Consider the following 24,968-nt stretch of genomic DNA (forward strand, 5'->3'; position numbering starts at 1 on the left):
CATACACAGATATCATTAAAATACTTTTAAACTTCATAATTAGTAGTTTGAGCTATAAAGCAACTCCACTTGAAAATGCTGTGTTTTGAATTATGTGAGAAAATGTGTCATCTCTGTTTAACTTGAGGAGAATGTATAGAATGGGAAGTTTAAAGTTTTCATTTTTTCCCACTCTGTAATGTGATCAAAAGCACTATAACATATCCCTATGATTTGTAGAGAAAAATGTTCTAGCAAAATACGCGTGAAATCCTCATTTACAGTTGGAAGACTAGTCCAAAAAGTAAGGCTTCCTATATATAGTGAAGCTTTCAAAATTCCCAGAGGTCATAAATATTATTTGCATCCTCGAAATTCTTAAAGATACTCTGCAACGTATTTCCATAACTCTTCTATAGGAAGAATATTTTTATTTAAAGCAGCCAAAGAAAAGCTCTAAGTGAAAACTTAGAATTACCAGACATTTTAAAGTCAAAAATACCAATACCTCCTTACTTATTCAATTCCTCCTTACTTATTCCATTTTGTCAAATTTTGTCATGATTACAGAAATGTGTCTGTTCTTTTAAAAGTTTTATTTAAAGACAGAACAAAAATGTTGTAAAATGCTTACTATTCCAAAGTTTAAATGTTGGACTTTTTAAAAGAAACATTCAACACCAATTTTAAAATATACCTTAACATAAGTTGGATCCCATTTGAGACTGTTTTCTGCTGAGTAATAGGCTTCACTCCATTTACCCAAATTGTAAAAAGCATTTGATCTGTTGCAGAACAAAACTGCCATGTCTCGATGATATGGAATCCTAAAAAGGGAAGGGGAAGAGAAAGATTTTAAATGCAACTGTTTTAAGGGAAAATGCTTCATGTAATAGCTTATACTGCACTAAACACATTAAAAAGTTGTATGATATGGAGAAAGCTGACCTATCCAGAAGACTTTTGTGTTCTAAGGAAGGAACGAATAGGTTCTGTGAGAGGAAAAATGTTAGTGGCCTGAAACTTATTTTAATATAGATATATATATATTTTAATCACATTTAATAATAAAAGCAAGGGCTAGCTTGGAGATGACCTTTGGGGCAATGACAGGAAATAAGTAAAACTTGCAAAACTAAGCAAACTGTTAAATAAACAAATTTGTTGATGGGAACAGATGTGACAAGGACAAAGGGAACAGGAAAGTATGGTAAAATTAGCTCTGGGGACGTTATGATTCACTTGAAAATCCTGAGAGTCATGATTGTGGTTTGTGGTTTTTAAGAATAAAAAGGATTGCCACTAAAGGGTCGGGACCACATGGTCAAGCTGTCTCAGCTGACAGCTTGCTCTTGTTGGTCCTCATTGCAATGTGCATCTAAGTAAGTACCTTGTATGTTATTGATTTAAATTTACTTGCTTATTGAACTAACTTTTAATAAAGCTTTTAGAACTTTGAGGTGACTTATGTTCTGGTGTGTCTGTCTCCTGTGTTTAACGAGGTTTTTCCCCTGACAGTTCACTGAATCAAAAGGCCAATCAGCTAATTTAGCATATAAGCTTTAATACACACACACACAGAGACACGTCCATACGAACATAAATGATAGTTTTTGTAGACCGACATAACATATTTCATTTAAATGGGATGTATTAAGTTCACAATATTCTGACCACACTCCTCTAAGCATTTATCAAGCTCTAAAAGGGTCTTATCTCTGAATTTGCTGAAGAATGTTTACTTTTGCTGACTAAAGGAAGAAAAGTTGTGCCAGGAAGAGAAAGTTCCCATCAGAAGCATGCCTTTGTATCAGAAGGTATACAATTCAGGGTATAAATCTAAAACAGCAAAGCCTCTCTAAGGGTAGCAACTGGACAAGCTGAGCTTTGGAATTGGCTCACCAGAGCCATCCCAGACTGTGCAGCAGATTAAATGGCAGAGGAAGGCCTCACAGCTGCCTGCAAGGATCTGTTAAATCTCCTCTCATTTTTGGAGTAAAGAACATCCATTGAAGTGAAATACAACATTTAGAGTAAATAAAGCTTGTTGTATGGTCTTTGTTTTCAGGTTCAAAATTCAAACTTTAATTTTCAAAACCTTTTGCCCAGACACAGTTTGCTGCACAAGCTCTGCAAAAAACTATAGAAAACTTTTCTTCTCTATAAAAAAGTTGAGGAAAAATGTAGCTTTATTTTATATCTTCCCTGTCTTCCAAAGAATGACCAGAGCAGTTATATATTTATAAATTGTATTACCAATTCTTTCATTATTAAAAAAAATAATAATAATCTCCAAATGGGATATATAGAATTACAACTGACTAACATTATTTTACAGAATAGCAAGTACGAAGTACTGTAGCAGCAACAACAAACAAGAAAAATAGCACTACAAATTCAGCAAAATGTCTGACTGAAAAAATAAATCTTCAGCTAATGCAGCAAACTTGTACCTTTAGTGCCCCTTTCTTGGATAACCATAAAACAAATTCCAGAAAAAGAGAGCACTATCTATTATCTCTTTCATTGTATGAGGGAGTTAACGTTGCTTTCTGGAGGGATGCTGTGTAAGGACACACAAATCATTAGCCATGCAGGAGTTCACCAAGGAAGTGGTAAAGATTCCCTCAAGCCAACTCCTGGTATCTTCATGGATGTGTCCATGTAGTTTCCTTGGCAAAATATAGAAGTATCTTGCCATTGCTTCCCTGTAACTTCTTTTAATACTGAACTATCTAAATCATTTGAAGAACCTTCATTTCACATAACCTGCTTATATCACTTGCTGAAGTGTCTTGCAGAAGTATTTATCCTGATGTTCCAATACTTTGCCTAAAACTCTTCTAGGAATTACACAACTGGCAATCAGGCTGGACACCTTACACAATGTAATTCTTCTATAAATTGGTAAGAGTGTTCATAAAGGAAAATCTGACCCTATTATGATTGCTATATAAGGAAAATCTCAAAAGCTGAAGAGTTGGCAGCCATCATCTGAATAACTTAGTCTCTGCTATCCAACCTTAGTGATGAAAGAGACATAATCAGCTCAAGAACTTAGCACAGGACTGTCCATTATTTAAAGAAAAGCTTACCCCATTGCATGGGAGAAGTGAATTGCTTGTATTGCTTCATCATATTTTCTGATGGCTAAAGAATAGTTTCCATTTTTGAAATCTTGATTTCCTCGGGCTTTCAGAAATTCTGCATAAGTGATGGGATCTCCAAAGTTGAGAGGATCCATTCTGACAAAAAGGAAAAAAAAAACAGTTAACTCAAAAAGCAGCCTATACACATGTTTAACAATGAATAAAGTGACTCTATAACCAACAGACAAGCCAGAATATAGACCTGACCTGCCAGATATATCATAAAAGCAATGCTTTCCTAGTAAGACTGAGCAGTAATAGGAAGCCAGCAGTAACCTGCGTACTATGTGGCTAATTTCTTTTGGAATCAAAGTTTACTTGCATTTCCTCCTGAAAATTATGTTTAAAAAGTCTATTTAAATAAGGACAATTAATAAAGTAAGTATTGGACAAAAATAAACTCTGGATTATTCAAAAGGCCCTTACATATATATATTTATATCTCTAGAAAAGATACAGCCACTAAATGATTTGCCTCTAAAGGTACTGACTGTTCACACATTGTTTTAGGCTATAGTTTGTTTAATCATAATTCACTGAAGAAATCACAGTAAGCTGAGTCTTATCATACACTGTAATAAAACATTTTTGTTATAATGACTCAGTTCACACACTGCTCTAAAAACTAAACCAAACAAACTACTTTGTGGCTGACCGCAACGTGTGAATCTCTGCACAAAACTAGCAGTATCTTTGGGAGATGCTGACATGGGAGCATATTCAAAAATATAGAGAGGGAGACATACACTGAATGGATGAAGTCTCCTGAGGGATGTATCTTTTACCCCAGCTGCTGTTTTATATGTGTTGTCTTTGTGTTTTTGTTTTTTTAACATTGTTAGCCACCCAGAGTCATTAATTTGAGATGGGTGGCCATATAAATAGAATAAATAATAAAATCTAAAGCCCTTTTGACTAATAGGATCATCTCCATTACTCCTTATAATATAACTGAAGTCTACACAACATGCAACCAGACAAGTTGCTCAAATGTTTTGAGATTTTACAAAATACTAATATATTCAGCATTTAGATAAAAGACAAAACAATAGCAGCCCAGGTTTCTTACAAAGCAACCAGATGGCTTGCGCTAGAAAGAACTATTTTTTCACTACTTTCATTTATCCTTTGAATCCTTTTCTTTTTAATTTGGCTCTAGATCCCCATGACTGCTGTCCGGTGTCTCATGGCCAATACTGAAAGCCTTGCTTCAAGGACACAGCTTTCTGATAACTGATGTTTATTGTAAGAATAAGCATTTATTGTAAGAACTACAAAATCTGTTAAAGAAGAAATCCAGCAACTGCCAGGTCTAAAATTCAAGCCAAACTTACAGTAGGTTTAGGTTCTAGCCAGGTTCAAATGCAGTGCCTCTTTCTCCTGTCTATGCAGTGTAACAGTCTAAATATGTGTTGTTTATCAACATATGGATTTGTTTAAAATATCCTAAGGAGCAAAGGAAGAATGCTTTTGAATATTGTAAAATTTGATAATATATGATTTTCTTAATTTTGAAGTTTTACTATATTATTAATACTCTTGTATATAATAATAGTTTGCTTAAAGTTCAAGACCTTAAAACAGTTCTTTGGATCACAGATTCCTTTAGCTTACTTAATTCAGTCTGCAACAACAAGTCAAGGGACAGGGGCCTATAATTAGGGAATGTGTATTACCTGGTGTAAATTTTGGCCAACCCTTTCTCTAAATGAAAGCAGAGATTGTCATGAAGCTGAATGCTCGAATACTGTGCCTATACAACAATTCCATACAGATCTGGGGCAGCAGCTTAAGGCAGGTTGTTGTTAAGTATATTAAGTTTAAAAGGATATAACCAGCACAAACTTCAGTACTGTCAGCCTTGCGAGTTGGTCTAGACAAGAAGCACACCAAGAAGTACTAGCTCTACTTTACTGTAAGGTTACATTAACAGAATCTTGCAAGTCAAGTACATCTCTCCCCCCTCACCTTTACAGTCCAAGGAACTAGGAAGGGTACGTTCTGAGACATTTGCCATGCCCCATTCCTTCTGTGGGCTCTACTGCCACTTACCTGACCATTGTCTAGTCTGCGGCTCTTCTTCCTGTCTCCCAAGGTTGTTCCCATATACCATCACAAATAGAGAGTATGATAAAAGTATAAGCAACGCTGAGATTGAAAGAACATTAACTAATAGGCAGGAAATTACTGTATTATTAGAGTAATTACATGGATTACTGTAATGAGCTCTATATGGGGTTGCCTTTGAAGAGCATCCAGAAGCTTCAGCTGGTGCAAAATGGGGTGGTATAGGCAGTTATGTGCACATCTAGATCAGTGCACTTTATACCTCTGCTCTGTGAGCTGCATTGGCTACCAGTTTGCTTCCAGGTTCAATTCAAGGTGCTGGTAATGACCTATAAAGTCCTACATGGCATCAGGCTGGGGTATTCAAGGGACCACCTCTTCCCAATCACATCTACCTGCCTCATCAGATCCGGCAGAAGGGGCATGTTGCGGGTCCCACCCACAAAGGAATGTCATCTGATGGGACCCAGGAGGACAGCCTTTTCTGCCACAACACCTGCCCTTTCGAAAATCATCCCCTGAAGTCAGACTGCCCCAGACCTTGTTGACCTTCTGAAGACATGCCTTTGCCATTTGGCCTGGGGATCTTGTGATATTAGTGTAGACTCTGCAAAATGGTGTACTGTTAGGAAATGGTACTGTCCTGCAGATTACATTTTAATAGTTTCTATTGTTTTAATTACTCTTATTATTATGTTCTTTGGTTATTTTTGTGTATTGTTTTGGGTTTTTTTAAAACTTTGTAAGCTGCCCAGAGTCATAGGAGTGAGATGGAAGGCTGTATAAATTTAACAAACAAATAAATAAATGATATAGATTTTACATGAAGCACAAAAACACTGGTCATTTTCTTACTCTGCCATGCCTCCTTGTCCTTGGGTTTATGGGATCGCTTGTAAACTTTGGTTTCTGACAAGCTTGTTGGCATACTGGAAAGACAGTGGGAAATGTTACCCCTGGATACTGCTATCACACTCAATACTACAAATGAAAGACCACTGTAAAGTTTCCTAAATGCTCTTGCTTTTATATCCTAACAATTTTAAAAACTGTACAAGTTATCGCTTCCATGACAAATGTTAGATAATATTTATTTATTTATATTTCAAATTTGTCACCACCCATCTCACTGTGGGGTGACTCTAGGAGGTTTACAGTAAAAATAGAACAAACATTAATTAAAATAGATAAATATTAATTAAATGTGTTAAAAACACACTTCCTTTATAATACTTCTAAGAGGCAGCTGTTAATTAGGTGTTAATAAACTCAGGGAGCATCATCAAGGTGCCAGCCATCCCCAGGGTCGATTGTATCTTTCCTCGCCCCAAGCAAGTTGGCAGAGCCAAGTCTTCAATTCCCTCCAAAAAATTGGGAGGGTAGGGGCCTGCCTCACCTCTGGGGGGAGAGTATTCCACAGAGTGGGGGCAATGACAGAGAAGGCTCTCCTCCTAGGACCCAGTCAACATTCCCTCACTGACGGGATCCGCACATGCCTTCTCTACCAGACCAGGTGGGATGGGTCGATGTAATGGAGGTTAGACGGACCCTTAGGTAACCTGGACTCATGCCATGTAGGGCTTTAAAGGTGATAATCAACACCCTGAATTGGACCTGGAAACAAACTGGAACCCAATGCAGCTCCCGCAGCAAAGGTGTTACATGTGCCCTCCTTGGGGCACCCAAGATTGCCCACACGGCCACATTTTAAACCAGCTGTAGCTTCTGGACACTCTTCAAGGGTAGCCCCATGTAGAGCACATTGCAATAGTCTAAACGAGAGATGACCAGGGCGTGAGTGACAGACCGGAGGGACTCCTGATCCAGGAAGGGGCGTAACTGGAGTACAACACGAAGTCACGCAAAGGCCCTCCTGGCCACGACTGCCACCTGCTCCTCGAGCAGGAGTCATGAAGGACCGCCAGATTACACACCAGGTCTGTCTGGGGCAGTGCAACCTCATCAAGAACCAAAGATGTAAACCCCCAGATACAAAGCAGCCTCCAATCCACAGCCACTCCATCTTATCAGGGTTCAGCTGAAGCCTGTTGTTCCCCATCCAGACCCATATAGCATCCAGGCACTGTGAAAGGGTGGTCACAGCATCACTCAAGTCACCCAGGATGGAGATGTATAATTGGGTATCATCTGTATATTGATGATACCTCATCCCATGGTGGCGGATGATCTCACCCAGTGGTTTCATGTAGATGTTAAAAAGGAGCAGCAACAGTACTGAGCCCTGCAGTACCCACAACAGAGGGACCGTGGGCCAGACCTCTCGCTCCCAATCAACACTGATTGGTACTGACCTTGGAGGAAGGAAGTGAACCAGCACAAAACTGTGCCACCCACGCCCAATTCCTTAAGTTGGCCCAAAAGGATACCATGGTCGATGGTATCCAAAGCCGCTGAGAGGTCAAGAAGAGTGAGGATGGATGCACTACCCCCATCCCGCTCCCGCCAGAGATCATCCATGAGTGCGACCAATGCTGTTTCCGTCCCATATCCAGGCCTGAAACCTGACAGGAAAGGGTCCAGATAACCCGTTTCATCCAGTATTCTCTGGAGCTGCAATGCCACCACCTTCTCAACCACCTTCCCTAAAAAGGGGAGGTGGGAGACTGGACAAAAGTTGTCCAGCACAGTGGGATCCAGGGATGGTTTCTTGAGGAGAGGATGCACCAGTGCCTCTTTAAAGACAACCGGGAATCATATCATATCATATATCATACCCAACTCTACACAATATTACTTATACTATTCAGCTTCACTGCTTATTATTAGCAACAAATAATTATAGTTTGCAATAATGTAAAGAACACCTGTCACTTCTCTATAAGAACTGCCAATAACATTACTAAAACTGGAATTTTGTGCAAGAAACAAGTACACTTTTTATTTTGATACTGCAAAGTACAAATGATAAATCCCAAGTTCAGCTCAACATTTGGTTTAAAATTTAACTTCGTTAGAAAATAAACAACCATAAAAAAATCTCTGTTTGCCAACACTTAGCTTACACAATAGTTTTGGAGGCAAACACTATACATTTTTAAGAGTCGTCTCCCAAAATTCCAACACTGCTTTTATTTTTCTCCTAATCTTTTATATCAACCTATTATAACCAGGTCACCATCACTTCACTATTAATTACTTTATTATTAAACACAGACCAAGAGAATCCATTCCTCCTTAACTGCAAGCCACAAGGACACGAGACAGAACCACAAGGATTGCAAAAAAGGGACTTATACAGGCTTTCTACACCATGATGTAGGATCCTGAGAAGGGAATGGGGATCAAACTTCTCTGCCAAATTTTCTTCCAGATTTTGCTATTACCATCAATAAAAAAACAATGCACAGTTGCACTAGTTTTCCCTTCTTGACTGATTTTCTGTGGCTAAATAAAAGACACAAGAAATAGGAATACATAAGAACATTACAAATGGACATTAGTGGTATAACTAAAAAATTAAGTGTATGTATGCATGCATGCATGTATGCATATATAGATCTTCCTCTTGGGGACAGTGTAGTGATTCAAGTTAAAAGACTACAAGCTGAGACACCCAGATTCATGTCATCTGCAGCTATGCAAGCTCACTAGATGACTTTGAGCCAGCCACTCTCTCTTTATAGCCCAACAACCCACCAGGTAATACCCTGTATGCTACCTTCAGTTCTTTGAAAAGGTGGCATTAACATTGACAAATTAAAGGATGTAGTAATGGTCCTAAAATGAGGCAGAATAATAAAAGCCACATCTAAAACTGCAACTGAAGAGTAGCAAAAGGCTTTTTACATGAGAAAAAATGGAGGTAAACCCTAATTAAATTTGATTAAAACACCAAATGGTCTCAGAAACAAAAGAAACTAGTGACCTAAGTTCTCTCACAAAAAGGGTCTGGTCTACCAAAGGTTTTGTTACATTCCTTTTTTTACTAAACCAAAACCAAACAAAACACAATGCCAGTCAGCACTGTCAATAACCCCAATTATGTTTCCAAAATAGCAAATCCAGGGCCACCTGACAGCGAGCAGGTAAGCCACTTGCTTGTGATCAGTCTGATAGCAGCAAAATTGGAGCTAATTGATAGAGTCAGACTGGGGTCATAAACTATTGAACTTGCACCCCTCAACAGAACATGCCAACAAGCTCTGTGGTTAAGTTTGCAAAAGAGTTGAAACAGGAAGATATTGATCAGGTGTGAAGTTAGCTAGCAGAAGAACAGGAGTAGAGACATAGATGTGTATTCAGATAAAACCTAAAATAAAGATGTCCTAAAACCACTAAGTGTCCCAGATACAGAAAATCACCAGTCGTCATGGTCACAGACACATATGGTTTGAAAATGTGTTATGTTATTATGGGATGTTAGCTATTAAGTATGCATGCTCAACTATGTGACCAATCATGTAACCCCTGATTATGTTGCTGTTTTTGAAAAGGTATAAAAGATTTATGCTTTCTATTTTCGGGGCTCTCTTCTTGGGAAGAGCCCTCAATTACTAAGGTGCCTTAATAAATGGGTAACTGAGTTTCTCGAGTCCAGTCGGGTTAAAGGGCTGGGCTGAAAACCACGATTTGTGGCCAACAAGTCTGACAGGAAAACGGCCAAGAGAAGGGGCTTTCATTTTTACAGAACGTGTTTGCTGATTTACAAGCACCAGGGGTGGATGGGCATTTATTTTCCTTTTGCAGCCCAAGTCTTCCAAAGCAACCAAGCTAACAGCTGCCCCACCCACCATCACTATGAGATCTCTGGGGAGGGCAGCTCGAAGAGCAGACACACCACCATCATTTTTTCCAAAAAGTGATCCACGGGGCCTTTCTAGGGAAGTGCTAAGTATTCCGCGGTCTTTCCTTCTGGGTGTGCGTCTTTTTGCCGGAAGCAAAACACCCATTCTCTTACAGAAAGCACTGTAGTTCTTGCTGCTTTTTAAAACTGTGTAAAAAGCAACTCCAGCCGCTTTTCACTGGCCAAGTTTCTCCCCCTCGTCCTTGGTCCCTAAGCAGGAGTTTTGCTCGTTCCGGGTACATCTGCTCACAGGCTTGTACGTCCCGCGCAGACAAAACATCTCCTGCGGCCCCATCCTAAGCGAGCTTCCCCAGAAACTCACCCCACCTCATCACTGCGCTCAGCGGAGCTAAAGCTCCAGAGAATCGCAGAATTCAGCGGTTACTGCAGCCAGCACCCAATTCTAGATGCGTCAGCGGTAAACCCTACAAGCTTAACGAAACTTCCTCGACTGAATGCAGAAATGGGGATTCCACTCCTAATAAGCGCTTAACATAGCAAATGTTGAAGAAAGACGGAAAGCAGCAAAGGAAACGCCTGCGCTCCCTCACGCAGAACACGCGCACCTACCCGCAAGCCACCGCTTCTTGCTCTCAAACAAGCCAAGCCAAACACAGGGGGCGACGACACTTCCCCATTCCCTCCAACCTTCTTACCTGAAGGCAACCCACCAAACCTTCCCTCGGAGACGCCGTGCAGGACAGGTCTCCGCGTAGGGCGCAAGCGCGCGGCGCAAGCCGCCACTCCTGCTCAGCTGCTGCCCGTCAACAACCTCGACTTCATGCCAGTGGCGTGCGGGCTTCCCTTCCGCACATAAAAGCGCGAGCTGCTGGCCGTGGCCTCCCCCCGCACGGCAACGTCATTTTGAGGAAACAGGCGGGTCTTTTCCAATCAGTTGCTGCGCTTGCCTGGCTTTGCTGCCAGCCAAGTGGCGTTTTCTTTGCAAAAACGAAACTCAACCAAGCTGCTTCTTCTCAGACGGATACCCTTTCGTGGCTTCATGAAAGCGCGCAAGAAGAAAAAGAGAGCTTAACGGTGGTATCTGTTGATCCTAAATGTATTTTTTTCTTTGACAGATCGGATGTATAACTTTCCATTTATATATGCTGGGTTTACACGACAGACTGAAACACAAATGAGTCAACCACACTTAGCCTAGTCTATTGGCCCAGTCTACCCTGTGAAGTTTGTCTGAAGTTGAATGGGTGGTTGGAATCTGGCAAATTTGAATAACTCATGGGTAAGAATATTGTGCGGAGAGAGCCAGTGGATTAGATCCAAACCTAGAATTTATAGTCCCATTGTGCAAAAATAACAGTAACCTGGGCAAATTAATATGGACAAATGAATTGAAACTAAAACTACTTACAAATAATGTTTTAGCTGCTTATTTTAATCAACTTTATCTTTTCATAAAAAAGAAGCTCCCAGGGTTGCTACACACAAGGAAAACAGGCAATTCCTCCCGCCAACTCTACAAACACAGTAACAGAAGAGAAATGGGAGCAGAGCTGGAAGAGGGAAAAAGAAGAAACAAACCAAGAGATGATACCAACTTTTAAAGGGAGATACAAATTAGAACCAATAAGAGCTCAAGAATTCAAAATAATTATTGAAAACATTTTTTTTTAATGGAAAGTGCTTTGTTTATTAATTTTTAAGTTACCTTACATTTCAACATTATTCAGGAGGCAAAAAGCATCTAGCATCTAGAACAGTGCTTCAATCACTATTTTATTAAATCAAACCTGGTGATCAGAAAGGTTTCTTTGAAGTTTATTTACTGTTCAAGACCAATAATTAAAAATACATCAAATACAGCAGATAAAACATTTTTTTAAAAAGTATAAGAAAGCCTGAAGCAATTTGCAATATGAAGAGGGCTTCTATAAGCCATAGCTATTGATGAAAATTTTGTCACCTTTTTGAAGATACTTGAAAATTGGTCGCAAAGAAGGAGAATGGTCACCTTGTGATCATAAAAGGAACCAAGTTAATAATAGGTAGTAATAATAGGTAATATATTAATAATAGGTAGTATACGATCTGTATGCCATTGTGTATAGAGTTTCGGCCTTTTGGCTAAGGTCAAGCAATCAGGAGGATGCCAGATGCTACAGCTGGTTTGCCCTTACATCCCTGTTTTTTTGAAATATAAGGGGTAGTAAATGGATAAGTGTAGTAATCTTCTGAACACTTGATATCTGGAGCAGAATGGTCAGTTTCATTACTGATACTTAATGTATGGTTAATGTGCATTCAGACAATCATAAGGATAGATCTGTCTCTTGTAACATTCTGGTTCAGCGCCTTGTGTTCAAATCTATTTCTAGAGCTATATGAGGAACATAGTAGCTGAGCTGTGAGGCATCATAATTTCTCAGTTCTATAAAAGAAACAGCCTTCAGTCTGACCCACTGCTAGTTTGGCACGGTTCTTTGCCAAGCTTTACAGAGGGTTCCAAGGGCATTGTGACTTAAGCAAACTGTACATAACAGAGTCTCTGCGTTTAAATTAAAATCACTAAGGAAATTGAAACCTAATTTTATGTTGCTAGATCCACCTCTGAAATGAAACTAATGAGTCATATGCTTTTGTAGTGGTTTGTTTTCTTACTAAAAATGACAGGGAAAAATAGCTGCATGTTTAAATGACTGGCTCTTGTTTATATTTGTACTCTAGGATTTTTCCCCAATGCTCTTGACCCTTTTGCCTCCCTTTGTGAATACTTTGCCATTCATTAGATGTCTGATGGTAAGTTAGGCTGTAATAACTGATAGTCTTTATGAAGCCAGAAGTTGAACCTCCACTTGAGGACTTTGTACTCTTTGGAACTATTTCAATCATACAGTTTTGGCTGGTTTTGAGAGCTGAGTTGATGTCTTTTTCTGGCTTTAGAGGAACAGGTACCTATAAAAACTATGCATATTCTTTTTCACAGTAAACATGGTAAAACATTTTGAATTAGAGAGTATATTCTCAAAAATATAAGTTGCAGTTAACATCATCTAGCATGAAACATAGGTGTATAAGCCTTCTTTTTGTGTTTTAATGCATCTTAATTCAGATCTATTACATTCAATGGTGCCTTCCTCCAGGTAAGTATACACAGCATTATAGCAATCAATCAGTCAGTGTTTTCTCTCTGAGTTCCTGTTGACTTATATTCCTGTAGTTTTCTTGGCAATAATATGGATATGGTAACCATTGCAGCTTCATAGGATGTTTTCTCAGCTTTTTCGTCTAGAGTACACCCCGCACTGGGGTCCAACCCTGGTTAGATTGACTAGGTAATGTCATTTCTACATGATGGGTTGTTAGTCTTACTGTACTTCAAACATGATTTTATTTTAAAAACCACAGCTCTTAGATTTTAGGGGGAAAAATAGGAAATGTTTTTATTGTTCAAGGAGCTGTACTCAAGAAGACATAGCTCCCTAGGTAGAATATCTATATAGTGTCAATGCAGCTTTTCATGGGTAAGTCTTCAAAGCCTTTTGGTAAGCAATTCTGAAGAAAATCCAGGACATACTATGTAAGATCAGATATGTACTGATTGATGCAGCAGATTACATGGACCTAAACACTGCATATGGGAAACCACACCTTATCATTACAAAAAGGAACTTGCCCTCCTATGCATTGTAGGCCAAAAAAAAAAAATGTGTTTGGCTAAAATGAGGTATTTTCAGGATTCATATTCGCACTACAAACACCACAATTCTCTACTGCTTTGGAGACAGAAGCAGCTTATAGTTGTGTGCATTGTAATTCAGACTCTGATCAGGGTGAGCGTGGTTCAAATTCCCACACAATAACAAAGTTCACTGAGTTACATTGTACCATTATTCCTTTGGCTACCCTACCAAAGAGGCTCATGTATGGCTAGGATGGAAGTTGGGAAAGGCTTCTATTTTGAGTTGAGATATTTGGAGGAAAAGTGCTATATCAATGTAATACATCAACATTCATAATGGTCAAACTAAACCTTTACATACATTTGAAACTGAGCCAGATTGGGGAAAATGGCACTTCCTTCACTTTTAATGGTCAACATTTTCTCAGATGAAACTGTAATCTCCTCCCCCCCTTGCCCCCAGCATATTTGTTTCAGAAGTCACATAAACAAAACTCATAGCAGGTTTTTCTCAAAACAAAGCCAAGTATGTTGTGTTCTTTCCAGTGGTCATCTAGGCATCTTATCAAACACAATGTTTTTCTCATCCTTCGTGTGGCCAAGGACTGATATGACTATCACTTTGACTCAGCAAATGTTACAAACAAATTTCACAGAACTTCCACTGCTTCCATCTGTTTTAGAGTCCATTACTGTTCTAGTGTTTGCTGAATGTAGTGGCTTTTGGAACATCTCTTTTGTGTTCCCCCAAATTAAAATATATCAAGAATGATTTTGTTACTAGAAAATATTACATACAGAAGAATATTTTGGATATGTAACTGTCAAGATTGTATGCTAGATGTTTTATAATAAACCACATTTTTCCATGGCAGAAATGGAATAATATTAGTGTGTAAATGCTGATAGAAAAATGATTATCATAAGCAATGAAGAAAAATGTGTCAAAGAACAATAAAGATAATACATTGCTTTATGAAGGAATGCTTTGCTAACAGTCCTTGGCTCCTGACAAAGTGTCTAAAAGTATTTATTTTAAAAAGTAGTGAAAAAGATCAAAGCATTTTAGAATTTAGGAGACCAGGAAGAAAACTGGAATTCCTCCTAATATCCATCTTTTTAATGGAAGATTTTTATTCTGAAATATTTATTTAATGATTATTGTAAACCACTTTTGGATTGTGTGAAATATAAACACATTGAATGAAGTAAAAATGGTTATATTAAGCAAAACATTTTCAGGATACTGACAGCTTGAAGGAATGCTAATTTTTGACTCATTTGTCCCCAAAGGATATTTTATAGTATAAGTATATAAGCATTTGTACTCTGAAGTAAATCTGAGTTTAGTGAAGCTTATTTTCAGATAATTGTGCATTCTTTTATACGTCTCTAGTGAATAGATTGCTTAAGATAGTGGAAATGATCACTGCCCTTAAGCCCTTTCTAGGAAAAAAGGGGGAAAAAAGGCCCTTCTCTGCTGAGGTACTGAACAATTATCTGAACATTTGTCATCCAGTTTTTCATGTCCATTTGGGGAGAAAATGCTTGACCCCTTCCATCAAAACTGGAAAAGGCTGCTGTAGAAATCCATTTTGTATCATGTTGCAGTATCCATTCTTTGCAAGATTCCCCTCCTAGAAAAACAGCATGTGTCAACACTGTACAATTTAGCCACTTGTTCAAAATATTTTCATTTGCCTCAAGATTTAAGAACGCATATATTTAAACCACTTTTGCCATTATTATACTATTTTGTATGTTTTATCTTGTACTTTACATTTTTTAAAAAGTATTTTATCCACCACTTGGGATGCACTGCTTGACAGGCAGCATATGAATATTTAAAATAAAATTATCCAGGAATAAAGTCCATTGAATATAATGAGGTTTACTTTCAGGAGAATATAGAAATGCTGCATATAACTGGGCTGTTTTGCAGAGCCGTTACGTAGCCTCTATTTTAGTTCGTACAACACTCCTGCCTCAAGTGGGCGTGCCTTTATTTTAAAAAAAGCGACAATAAGAAACAGGAAACGGTTCAAACGCCGCTCTAGCCTTTCCTATGCCTTTCTTTTCCTTTCGACGGAAAGGCGTTCCTGAAAGGAAAACATGCCGTTTGATCGACGTGCTTGCAACCAATCGGCAATGGAAACACGCACTGTTGAATTAAATGCTTATTTTGTGTAAACATTTATGAGATACACGATAGGTTTCCAACTACAGTAAAATTTTAGCTGGGTACTAGACAGATTTTAGATAATTACAAAGGTTGCTGGGAGTTTTAAAAATTATAATCTCACCATCTAATTTCCACTAAGTTGGTGAAAGCTGATGTGGAAGCTGGGTAGCTGAGAAAGATTTTAGAAATAAATCAAAATTACTTAAAAACACTGGAAGTTGCTGTTAGTTCTGATGGCCAATGGTCAGTTAGGTACCAGTGCTTTAGGACTCAAGACAATAAACACACCAGAGAGCAATGAGCCCAGAAGTTTATTGAAGTAATATAAATTACAAAAGACTATATATAGCTAAGCATCCTTTCTGCAGACAGAAAGTCCAAAACAGTGCAGAAGGACCCCTTCCCCGTTCCATGCTGCCTGGAATATATCACCTTCCTGGTTAGGCCTATACTGAAGTTTCCACCTGACTTCTCTTGGCGTAAATACATTTTTCTAAGTGAGGGAGTGATTTGGCATCTGGAGATGATTGCCAAGAACATTCCTGGGTAGATGTTTTTTCTTGGCTGATAACTTATCCTCCCCTTTGGAGAGTTATACATCTGTTCAAAACAACAATAAAACTGAGTATACCTCTTAGCATACATCTAAGACAGCAGGTATGTGTGCCTCAAGGTCAGTAAAAGATAAGGTTATTAGGTAATCAAAAGAAATAATGCAGAAGCAAGCAAGTAATATGACATGGGGTGATATAGAATAATATGGAGTTTATATAAGGTACCAGGGAGAAAATGAATCACACTACTATGCCTTCTTGCCATTTCTTTGGCATGAGCACTACAGTTGCCTTATGAATCAAGCTATTAGTTTTGTGGAGTCCTTGGGGTTCTCTGAACTTGGTTTTCTTGCAAAAGTTTCGTTACCCAGCTAGGTAACATCTTCAGTGCTAGAATGGAATGGGGTTTGCTGTGTTTATATACAGTGGTATGCCCTGCCAGTGTTGGTGAGGATGTGGTTTTGTTTTCTGTTTTTTTCTCTAGTAGTTCCTTGATTAAGGTATTGTTTACTGCTTGCATGTCTGGTGGTAATCTTGGTGTTAATCTCTGTTTATCTGGGTGATGGTTGCTGGTGAGATGTTCTGGTCTTTTGTTTTCCTTTCTATTGTCTCTTGAATAGTGTGTAGATGTTGTTTATCTCTATGTGCCTGTTGATGACTGCCTTGTCTGAATACCAAGCTTCCAAGAATTCCCTCGCATTTTTGGATTTAGCTTGGTCTAAGATGCTGACAGTTTCCCAGTTGAAACTATAGTTAAGTCTGTCCATCTGTTGTGAGATTAAGGAGTTTTCATCCTGGTGAAATCGCACGATTCCTGGGAGGCTGGAAATATTGCTATTGATCTAATTGCTACCGTTTATTTTAGGTAGAAAGGAGTGAGCTGGGCTTGTCTTGAGTCTTTTGAAATTAATTGGGCATGGTCATATCAAAACAAATGTAGCAAACTTGTCTGCTATTTTGTTTTGTCTTTAATAATAATTTTATTAGAATTTACAAATATAAAGATAAAAGGCTAATACAAACTAAAGAAAATGTAAAAAGTAAAGAAAAGTGCAGAGAGATATAAAAAAGAAAACTTGTCTGATATTTTGGAATAAAGTGCCAGTCAGCTAAAAGAAGCAGCAAGAAACATTTCGGTTTCTTTTCCTTGCAGACATCCCTCCCTACGCATATGTTGTTGTCGTTAAGTCGTATCCGACTCTTCGTGACCCCATGAACCATATATTTTCTTTAAATATCCCCTCCTCCCCCCCCACCGGAAATTACAGTAGTACCGTACAAATAAACTGGGCTGCTTTGCAGAGCCGTTACGTAGCCTCTATTTGAGTTCGTACAACACTCCTGCCTCAAGTAGGCGTGCCTTTATTTTAAAAAAAGCGACAATAAGAAACAGGAAACGCTTCGAACGCCGCTCTAGCCTTTCTTTTCCTTTCGACGGAAAGGCGTTCCTGAAAGGAAAACATGCCGTTTGATTGACGTGCTTGCAACCAATCGGCAATGGATTCGATCCCGGAATTTTGGCGCGTGATTATTATAATAGCTGCAGCTCCCGGTCCGTTTTTTGGCGTGTTGGAGGACCGGTGCTGGTCGTGAGTGGGATCAATAGTCTCCCCCCTCCCCGGGCTTTTAACCTAATCTCCGTTCCTCTTTATCCGAGAAGCAGTCTGTTTTTCCGCTTGGGCCCTTATCATTTGTAGGGTGCCCCTCCGTAGTTTCAAGCTACCTGAGCTCCTGAGGGTGTAATTTCTCCTCTCCCGCAGTTCGGTATTCGCGGTCCAACCCCGGAGCTCATTCTTCGGCTCCGGTTATGGCTCTCGTGGCTGGTGTCATCCGTCGGCTAGATGAGACGGTGGTGAATCGCATTGCAGCCGGAGAGGTCATCCAGAGACCCGCCAACGCCATTAAAGAGATGCTCGAGAACTGGTAATACGCCCGGCGGGTCCTGGGGTTGAGTGCTCCCAGTAGCTGTAGGGAAGCAACGGGTGGATACCAGCCTAGACACGCGAGAATAGGGCCTAGCGTGGAATATCCCAATGGCACCTACTGCATTCCTACATAGTTTGTACCTGAGTTTCGGGAGGCTTTAAAGATCGATTAGGATGTTCTGTTTTATTGTAAAGAATTTAGAACTGACCTTCTACATTCTCATAGAAGGTATGAGAGAGCTGCTAAGGGGGCAGGAAGGAGCACTAAGGAGAGGCTTGGAGAAGAGATTATGCAGTCTAGAGATAGCAGGAAGTGTGAGGAAGAAACTCAAAATAACCCCGGCTTTAATTTGTTGGGAGGTAGAGAAACTTGGACAGGCTTTTCAAGACTGATGTCAGCCTTTCAAGGTAGGGCAGGTCAAGAAAGAGACACAAATTTGAGGAATGTTATTTTATTGTTGTAAAGTATGTTAACAGAAACTAGAAAGCCTGTCCAAATTTCTTTCTGACCCATCTTACACTAAACAAAATCAAGGTGCAGTTATTTTGAGTTTCTCCTATTTCCTTCTATTTCTGAGCTGTGTTATCATTTCTCCAAATCCCTTCCAAATGGCTTGCTCCTTCCTTCGCCCCTTAGCAGCTCTCTCATACCTTCCCCAAGGTCAGCTCTAAATTCCTTTACACTTATGTATGTTGTTAGCTGCCCTGAGTGGTCTGTATTAGGTAAGAAGGCTTAATTATAAAAATAAGTTTATAAATATGTATAGCTTTACATTACTGAAAAGAAAAAAAAAAGGTCATACAGGTGACCATTCAGTTACAATGGCACTGTATGAGGGGACTTATGATAGGCCCTTGGAGATTTAGCCATCACAACATCTCTGCGGTTATGTGATCAGGTTGCTTGGTGCCCAGCTTGCAATTACAACATCACAGCGAGCTGCAGTCATGTGATTGGAATTTCTGATGTTCCTGCTGGCTTCCCACAAGCAAAGTCAGTGAGGAAGTCACAATCATGTGAGGTCCTCCCTTAACAACCTGTGCAGTCCTCTTTTAATGATGGCAACTGGAACTGCCAGAATTGCCGTGGCTAAGCAATGCAGTCATGTGATGTCGTGCTTTATGACCGTGTTGTTTAGTGACAGAGTTCCCTGTCCCAATTGCCATTGTGACCCAAAGTCTACCTTATCTCTATAGGAAAAGCAGATTGCTCCCTACTTAGGATTTCCATGCACCTATTCTATACATTCATGCAGAATGTTATAGGATGGGCAGTATCTCATTGCGATGTATTTGTTGTGTTTTAGTTTGGATGCTAAAGCTACCAACATCCAGGTGACAGTTAAAGATGGTGGTTTGAAACTTATTCAGATACAAGATAATGGTTCTGGAATTAGGGTGAGTAAATCTGATAGTTTAGCAACCAGGCTTTATATAAATAAATGTATGTGGTATTTGAGAAAACACTGATTTGTGGCTTTCTTCTATAGAGGGAAGACTTGGATATTGTGTGTGAAAGATTCACTACAAGTAAACTTCAGACTTTTGATGATCTAGCTAGTATTTCTACGTATGGATTTAGAGGTGAGGTATGTTGAGATGGTTACTATAAAGCACAAATTTTGTGGTTTTCTGTTTTTTCCCTTCCAATCTTATCTAGTATATTGGTTCTTAAAAAGAGATTCCAGAAGTAGTTGCAATTACTTATATATAGTTTGGCAGAAAGATGGAGTAGGGCTGATTGATGTAATTATGTGAATTATGACTCCTTGGCTTCTACTAAATAGATTTAGTTTATGACTCTCCTTCAGGAGCTCAGGGTTAGTATCATTAGCTGCCAGCTAAAACAGTTTAGGATCTGAATATTTCAGAAATCATTCCCTCTACCTTCATAACATTTACTGAGTATGGTTAGTTTTACATACACACTCATTGCATAACATCCACAAGCAAGGGAAATCTAACTGCACTGTGACTTAGCTTTTCTGCAATTTTAACTAATATATAGGTTAACTTGGTATTATTAAGTAAATGTTGTTTATCCTTATTAAGAGATACAGTAATAGAATTATTGACCACTATTTGAAAAACATGGCAAAATAAATGATAAACTTTTAAACAAATACGTTTGTTAGATATCTGAGTTGCATATTAGAAGCTAGGTTTAAAATGCCTGTTTTTTTCTTCTCAGTTAATCAAATGTTGGATAATTTATCTCAAGCTGGAGATCAATTAGAGCAAGGTTTGATAACATGATGCCTGTTTTACCCCAGATATTAGCCATAGAACTTCAAAATTAAATGAGGAAATGGCCCATATTACATGAGGTCACCAAATTTTGTGAGATTGTGCGTTCATGTCTGAAATCTCAACACATCTAACATTTGTTACAGATACAGTACAGAGAATGTTTATTAAAAGCAGTGAAGTGCTAAGTATCATATTTGATATTTATACTGAGTTATTCTGCTTTAAAACTGAATTTCTTCTCTCTAGGCATTGGCTAGTATAAGTCATATTGCTCATGTTACCGTAACTTCTAAAACAGCTGATGGAAAATGTGCCTACAGGTAGGTATATTCAGTATTTAAATGTGGCAAATTTGTACATTATACTACTCTGGACTGTTTATGGAGTCAGGCAACTTTAGAACTTTAATAGTTTCTCTTGGCTGCTTACAGTATTAAAAACAGTTCAAAGCAATGTAGCAGATAGAAAGAATGATAAACATTCAGAGCAATGAAACATAATTGTAAACAGACCTTTTGAATAAGAGGCACATCATACAGTCTAGCCTAAGAACCACGTTTTAAGGGACCTTTTAAAGTGCTAGGAGGAGCATTAATATGTAAATAAAATGAATAAAACAAATTATTAATAGCACAAATACTATCATTTCAATCTAGTGGTTAAGGCACCAGGCTAGAAAGCAGGAGGCTGTGAGTTCTAGTCCTGCCTTGGGCATGAAAGCAGCTGGGTGACTTTGAGCCAGTCACTCTCCCTCAGCCCAACTCACCTCAGGGTTGTTGTTGTGGGAAAATAGGAGGAGGAGGAGGGAGTATTAGGTATGTTTGTTGCCTTGAGTTATTTATAAAAATAATAAAATCTAAATCTAATCTTTAAAAAATGGTGTAAAACAAGGGATTCTAAACATGCTGATGGATGTGTATAGAATGTTAATAGTTGAAAGCTAACAAAAATGCTGGCTTACATTGTGATAAAAGAGGAATGTTTCTGGTTCAGTGTTTAATAGCAGTTTCTCATTGCTATAGAAATTCAGTTGAGATCTATTTCCTTTTGGACTATAGGATACAATAAGCTATGCTTTTGAATTTGGCTTCATGCTTGTACTGCTATTCTGCAGTTGTTTAACTGTTAGACTTGGAATCTAATAAAAATATATTTTATTAAAACCTTCTTTCAGGGACTAACAACCCCTGCCTATACCTGGACTGACTTTAAAATCAAAGAAACTGTTACTCCATCTACTGATTCATATCCCATCTACACAGTTGCTTTTGCCTTTGCCAAAGAAAGCCCTTGGAGAAAGACATTTTTAAGGAAATAAGTTACTAACTGCTTTTACTACTTGTGCATAGAGAAATGGACTGAATGTGAGAGTTAGCTGTCACCCAGTCAAAAGTAAACATCCTAATACCAGATCTGGCTGTTACCAAAATGAAACATTTGGGACTGGGCCTCCCACCCAAAACAGAGAGGCATCTTGTCTGTTGCATTATTCAGGAAAGAAAGGCACCAGAATTTTGAACTTTTATTTCACTGTAATTAGAGTTCACTTTGATATACATCAACCACTGGAATTCTATTATGTGGCTTTAAAGATGGACATGGTCTCTGCTTGGGCTGCAGCAGGCAAAGTGCAGAGGCCTGTGAACAATATCTACTCACAAGCTGGTATCATAATTCAAATATCACATTTTGTAGTTTTATTCTGCTTTTAAAAAAACTCATATTTTTCATATATTATAATATTTTTATGAACTGAGATAATGTTAAATGGGGAATAACTAAAAGTTAAGCGTCTGAAAAAAGTCTCAGCAGGTAGCAGCTCCAGGCCAACTTTTTCTAGGCTTGGGAGCTCAGCAGGATCTCATATGGGTATTACTTATTCAGGACACATCTAGGGACACCAGGGCTGTAGGCAAGATTGTAAAGGGGGGGAAATAGAAGGCCATAGCAAACTACTGTGTTGCTGCTAAGAAAACTAGTTGGGTATGTTCATGAAGGAGTTGAATTCAATTTGAAAGAGACTTGATTTTATATGAGAGCTGATTTAAAAGTAAGGAGCATCTTAGTCACAGGTTAAGTGGGCAGTAATAAAAGGCAGATAAGTTTTATGTAAACGTGAACAAAGAATGAATAGAGTTCTAAATCTGTTGGATTATAGATTTTACTTAGTAATAAGGGAAGTGTGTGGAGGCTTTCTGTTTCAGAATTGGTCTATTTCGTTTTAAACCAATTATATGTGCTGAACCTAGTTTTAACTTCAATTCTAGTTGTGCATAAAAGTTCTACACTGTACCTTATTAAGAATGAAGGTTGGAATCCTGTGCATGCTTCTCCAACACACACTGAATTTACTGGGTCCTGAGCTGAGAATACATCATTTTGCATTGTTACGAATTTATCAATGAATGGTGTAGCAACCTAAGGACAAAAAGCACATCCTGGAAAGAACATATTGTATTAACAGAAGCAGGCTGTTGTAAAGCACATGTCCTGAAAGATGTGTCTGAAGTAATCAGTGTTTGCTAAATGAAAAAGGAAAACATTGATTCTTTAACATTTCAACTATTTTCAACCAGCTTTGTTTCCTTTTAGCAATGCTAAGTTTAGTATCATGCAATATTTAACTTAGCCACCAGAGGATATTCATTGCTTTATTTCTTGCAAGGAAACATATTTTGAATGAAGGGCATTAATTACAGTTAAACTTTTCTGGCTGTTTGTAAAATCCACTGTAACAATTGTTTTATGATGTTCTCTAACATCTAACATATAGTCCAGACTATAGCTGATCTATTTCCTTTGAGCCAGGTATATAAATTTAATTTAAAGAATTCTCCCCCTTGTTGCCAGTCCATTTAAAATTATTATTTTAGTTAATTTGGGGATAAATAGCTATAGCTGGTATTGGCAACAATTTTCCTCCGATGTTGACCCCGTGTGACTCTCACAGGTTCAACTAAACTGTAAAAGGAGTCATTTTCTGCCTGTTACAATGAACCTGCTAAGAGACAGTCTTGCTTCTCTTTAGCTGTACAAAAATTAGAAAGTAGCAGGTAGTGAAAGTTTTGTATCTCCATCTACCATGCTGCTCTGGAAATTTGTAACGGCAGAGGTAACACTGTTTTGTTTTGCTATCAGGGCAAATTATTCTGATGGAAGACTGAAGAGTGCTCCAAAACCTTGTGCAGGAAACCAGGGAACTCAGATCACAGTAGGTTTATTTTTATTTATTTATTAATTTATTTACACAATTAAAAAAAGGTTACTTCCATTTTTAATTTTTACAGTGCTGGAGCAGACACATTCTCAGTTTGTCTAGTATCTTTACTCTCCAAGTGCTAACTTTGTCATAGTATTTTGTCCCAGCAGGAATGCATCAGTGTAAACAGTTGGGGGTGGGGAGGATTGCTGTGGTTAGCCTCAAACATGCTTTTAGAAGCAGCTCTTAGCACTGAAACTCATGAAGGAGTAATAACAAGAGTATTCCCTAGCAGTAACAAATTCTTTACATTTTAATATTGGAAAGAAGGGTGTGCAGATTCTTTGTAGGATTCACAGGTTCTTTTATCATTCACAGGTAAGCTTATATTCTGATACCTAATTTCTAAATAAATCCTTCCATTACTAAAAAATGCTTCAGCACTGTAAGATTATCTCTGAGATTATATGAACATTGCAGCCAAAACTGATTATGCCAAATACTGAAAAGTAGTAACTGCATCAGGAATTGGTGACTAGAAAAACAAATAGTGTAAATATACAGTGACAGCTAAATTATTTTTTATGAGAGAGAATGCAGTGTATAAATTGGATTAAACTTGTCAACCATTATTGGAAAACTAAGGAATGCTTATTTTCCAGCTTTTTATTGTACCGTAACCAGAGACTTTTTCAATTAAAATTTATCATCCTATAATCATGATATATTTCAATTTGTCATATTTGTAGTAATGTAGAAGTTTTACATAAAATCAGAGGTTGAATTTAAATGCAGTGCTCTTCTGCCTGATTGCAGCAATCAGATACTATTTTTTCCAAACCCTGCAGGCAGAGGCAATATTCTGTGCTCCCAGAGGACATCTGGAAGAAACAGAAGAGAGAACAGGATTAAGCAGGGTAGTCAAACTAAGTGTAAGCCCCATGCACTTGGTGGAATTTCCTTTTCTTGTGCTTCACAATAAAGTATTATGCAGTAACCCTTCTGTTTTGATTTTTTTTATTTGTTTGTTTATAGTAAACTTTGTTGTTTCTCTCTGCAGGTTGAGGATCTGTTTTACAATGTAGCCACCAGGAGAAAAGCTTTTAAAAATTCTAGTGAAGAATATGCAAAAATACTGGAAGTTGTTAGCAGGTGATGTATTTAAAAGCTGGGTTGCCATATTCTATCTGTATGCCTTGTTTTTTGTTAGATTGGAATACTT

The 24,968-nt window shown here is 38.3% G+C and overlaps 2 protein-coding genes across 4 annotated transcripts in view; one reads left to right on the forward strand and one right to left on the reverse strand.

Annotated features, from left to right (window-relative positions):
• The window catches only part of TRANK1 (tetratricopeptide repeat and ankyrin repeat containing 1), a 52,977-nt gene extending 42,170 nt beyond the window's left edge, over positions 1-10,807 (reverse strand). Inside the window, exons 1-3 of the mRNA XM_007425751.4 lie at positions 10,656-10,807; positions 3,075-3,224; positions 677-806 (exon numbers count right to left, since the gene is read on the reverse strand). Coding sequence (XP_007425813.2) covers positions 677-806; positions 3,075-3,223 — 279 coding nt within the window. The 5' untranslated portion in view covers position 3,224; positions 10,656-10,807. The remainder of the gene's footprint in view (positions 1-676; positions 807-3,074; positions 3,225-10,655) is intronic.
• A 6,997-nt stretch (positions 10,808-17,804) lies between these two features.
• The window catches only part of MLH1 (mutL homolog 1), a 33,224-nt gene continuing 26,060 nt past the window's right edge, over positions 17,805-24,968 (forward strand). The window contains exons 1-7 of one of the 3 annotated variants that reach the window (XM_025165120.2): positions 17,808-17,961; positions 18,133-18,295; positions 19,605-19,695; positions 19,788-19,886; positions 20,794-20,867; positions 23,686-23,758; positions 24,807-24,898. In XM_025165120.2, coding sequence (XP_025020888.1) covers positions 18,180-18,295; positions 19,605-19,695; positions 19,788-19,886; positions 20,794-20,867; positions 23,686-23,758; positions 24,807-24,898 — 545 coding nt within the window. In that variant the 5' untranslated portion in view covers positions 17,808-17,961; positions 18,133-18,179. Of the gene's footprint in view, positions 18,296-19,604; positions 19,696-19,787; positions 19,887-20,793; positions 20,868-23,685; positions 23,759-24,806; positions 24,899-24,968 lie in introns of those variants that run through there. The other 2 variants (XM_007425748.4, XM_007425749.4) reach the window with 2 other exon arrangements.

This window comes from Python bivittatus, unplaced genomic scaffold (genome assembly GCF_059951505.1).
Source record: "Python bivittatus isolate LINGU-HERP-01145 unplaced genomic scaffold, Pbiv_v1 ctg000610_np1212, whole genome shotgun sequence".
Classification (NCBI taxonomy): Eukaryota; Metazoa; Chordata; class Lepidosauria; order Squamata; family Pythonidae; genus Python; species Python bivittatus.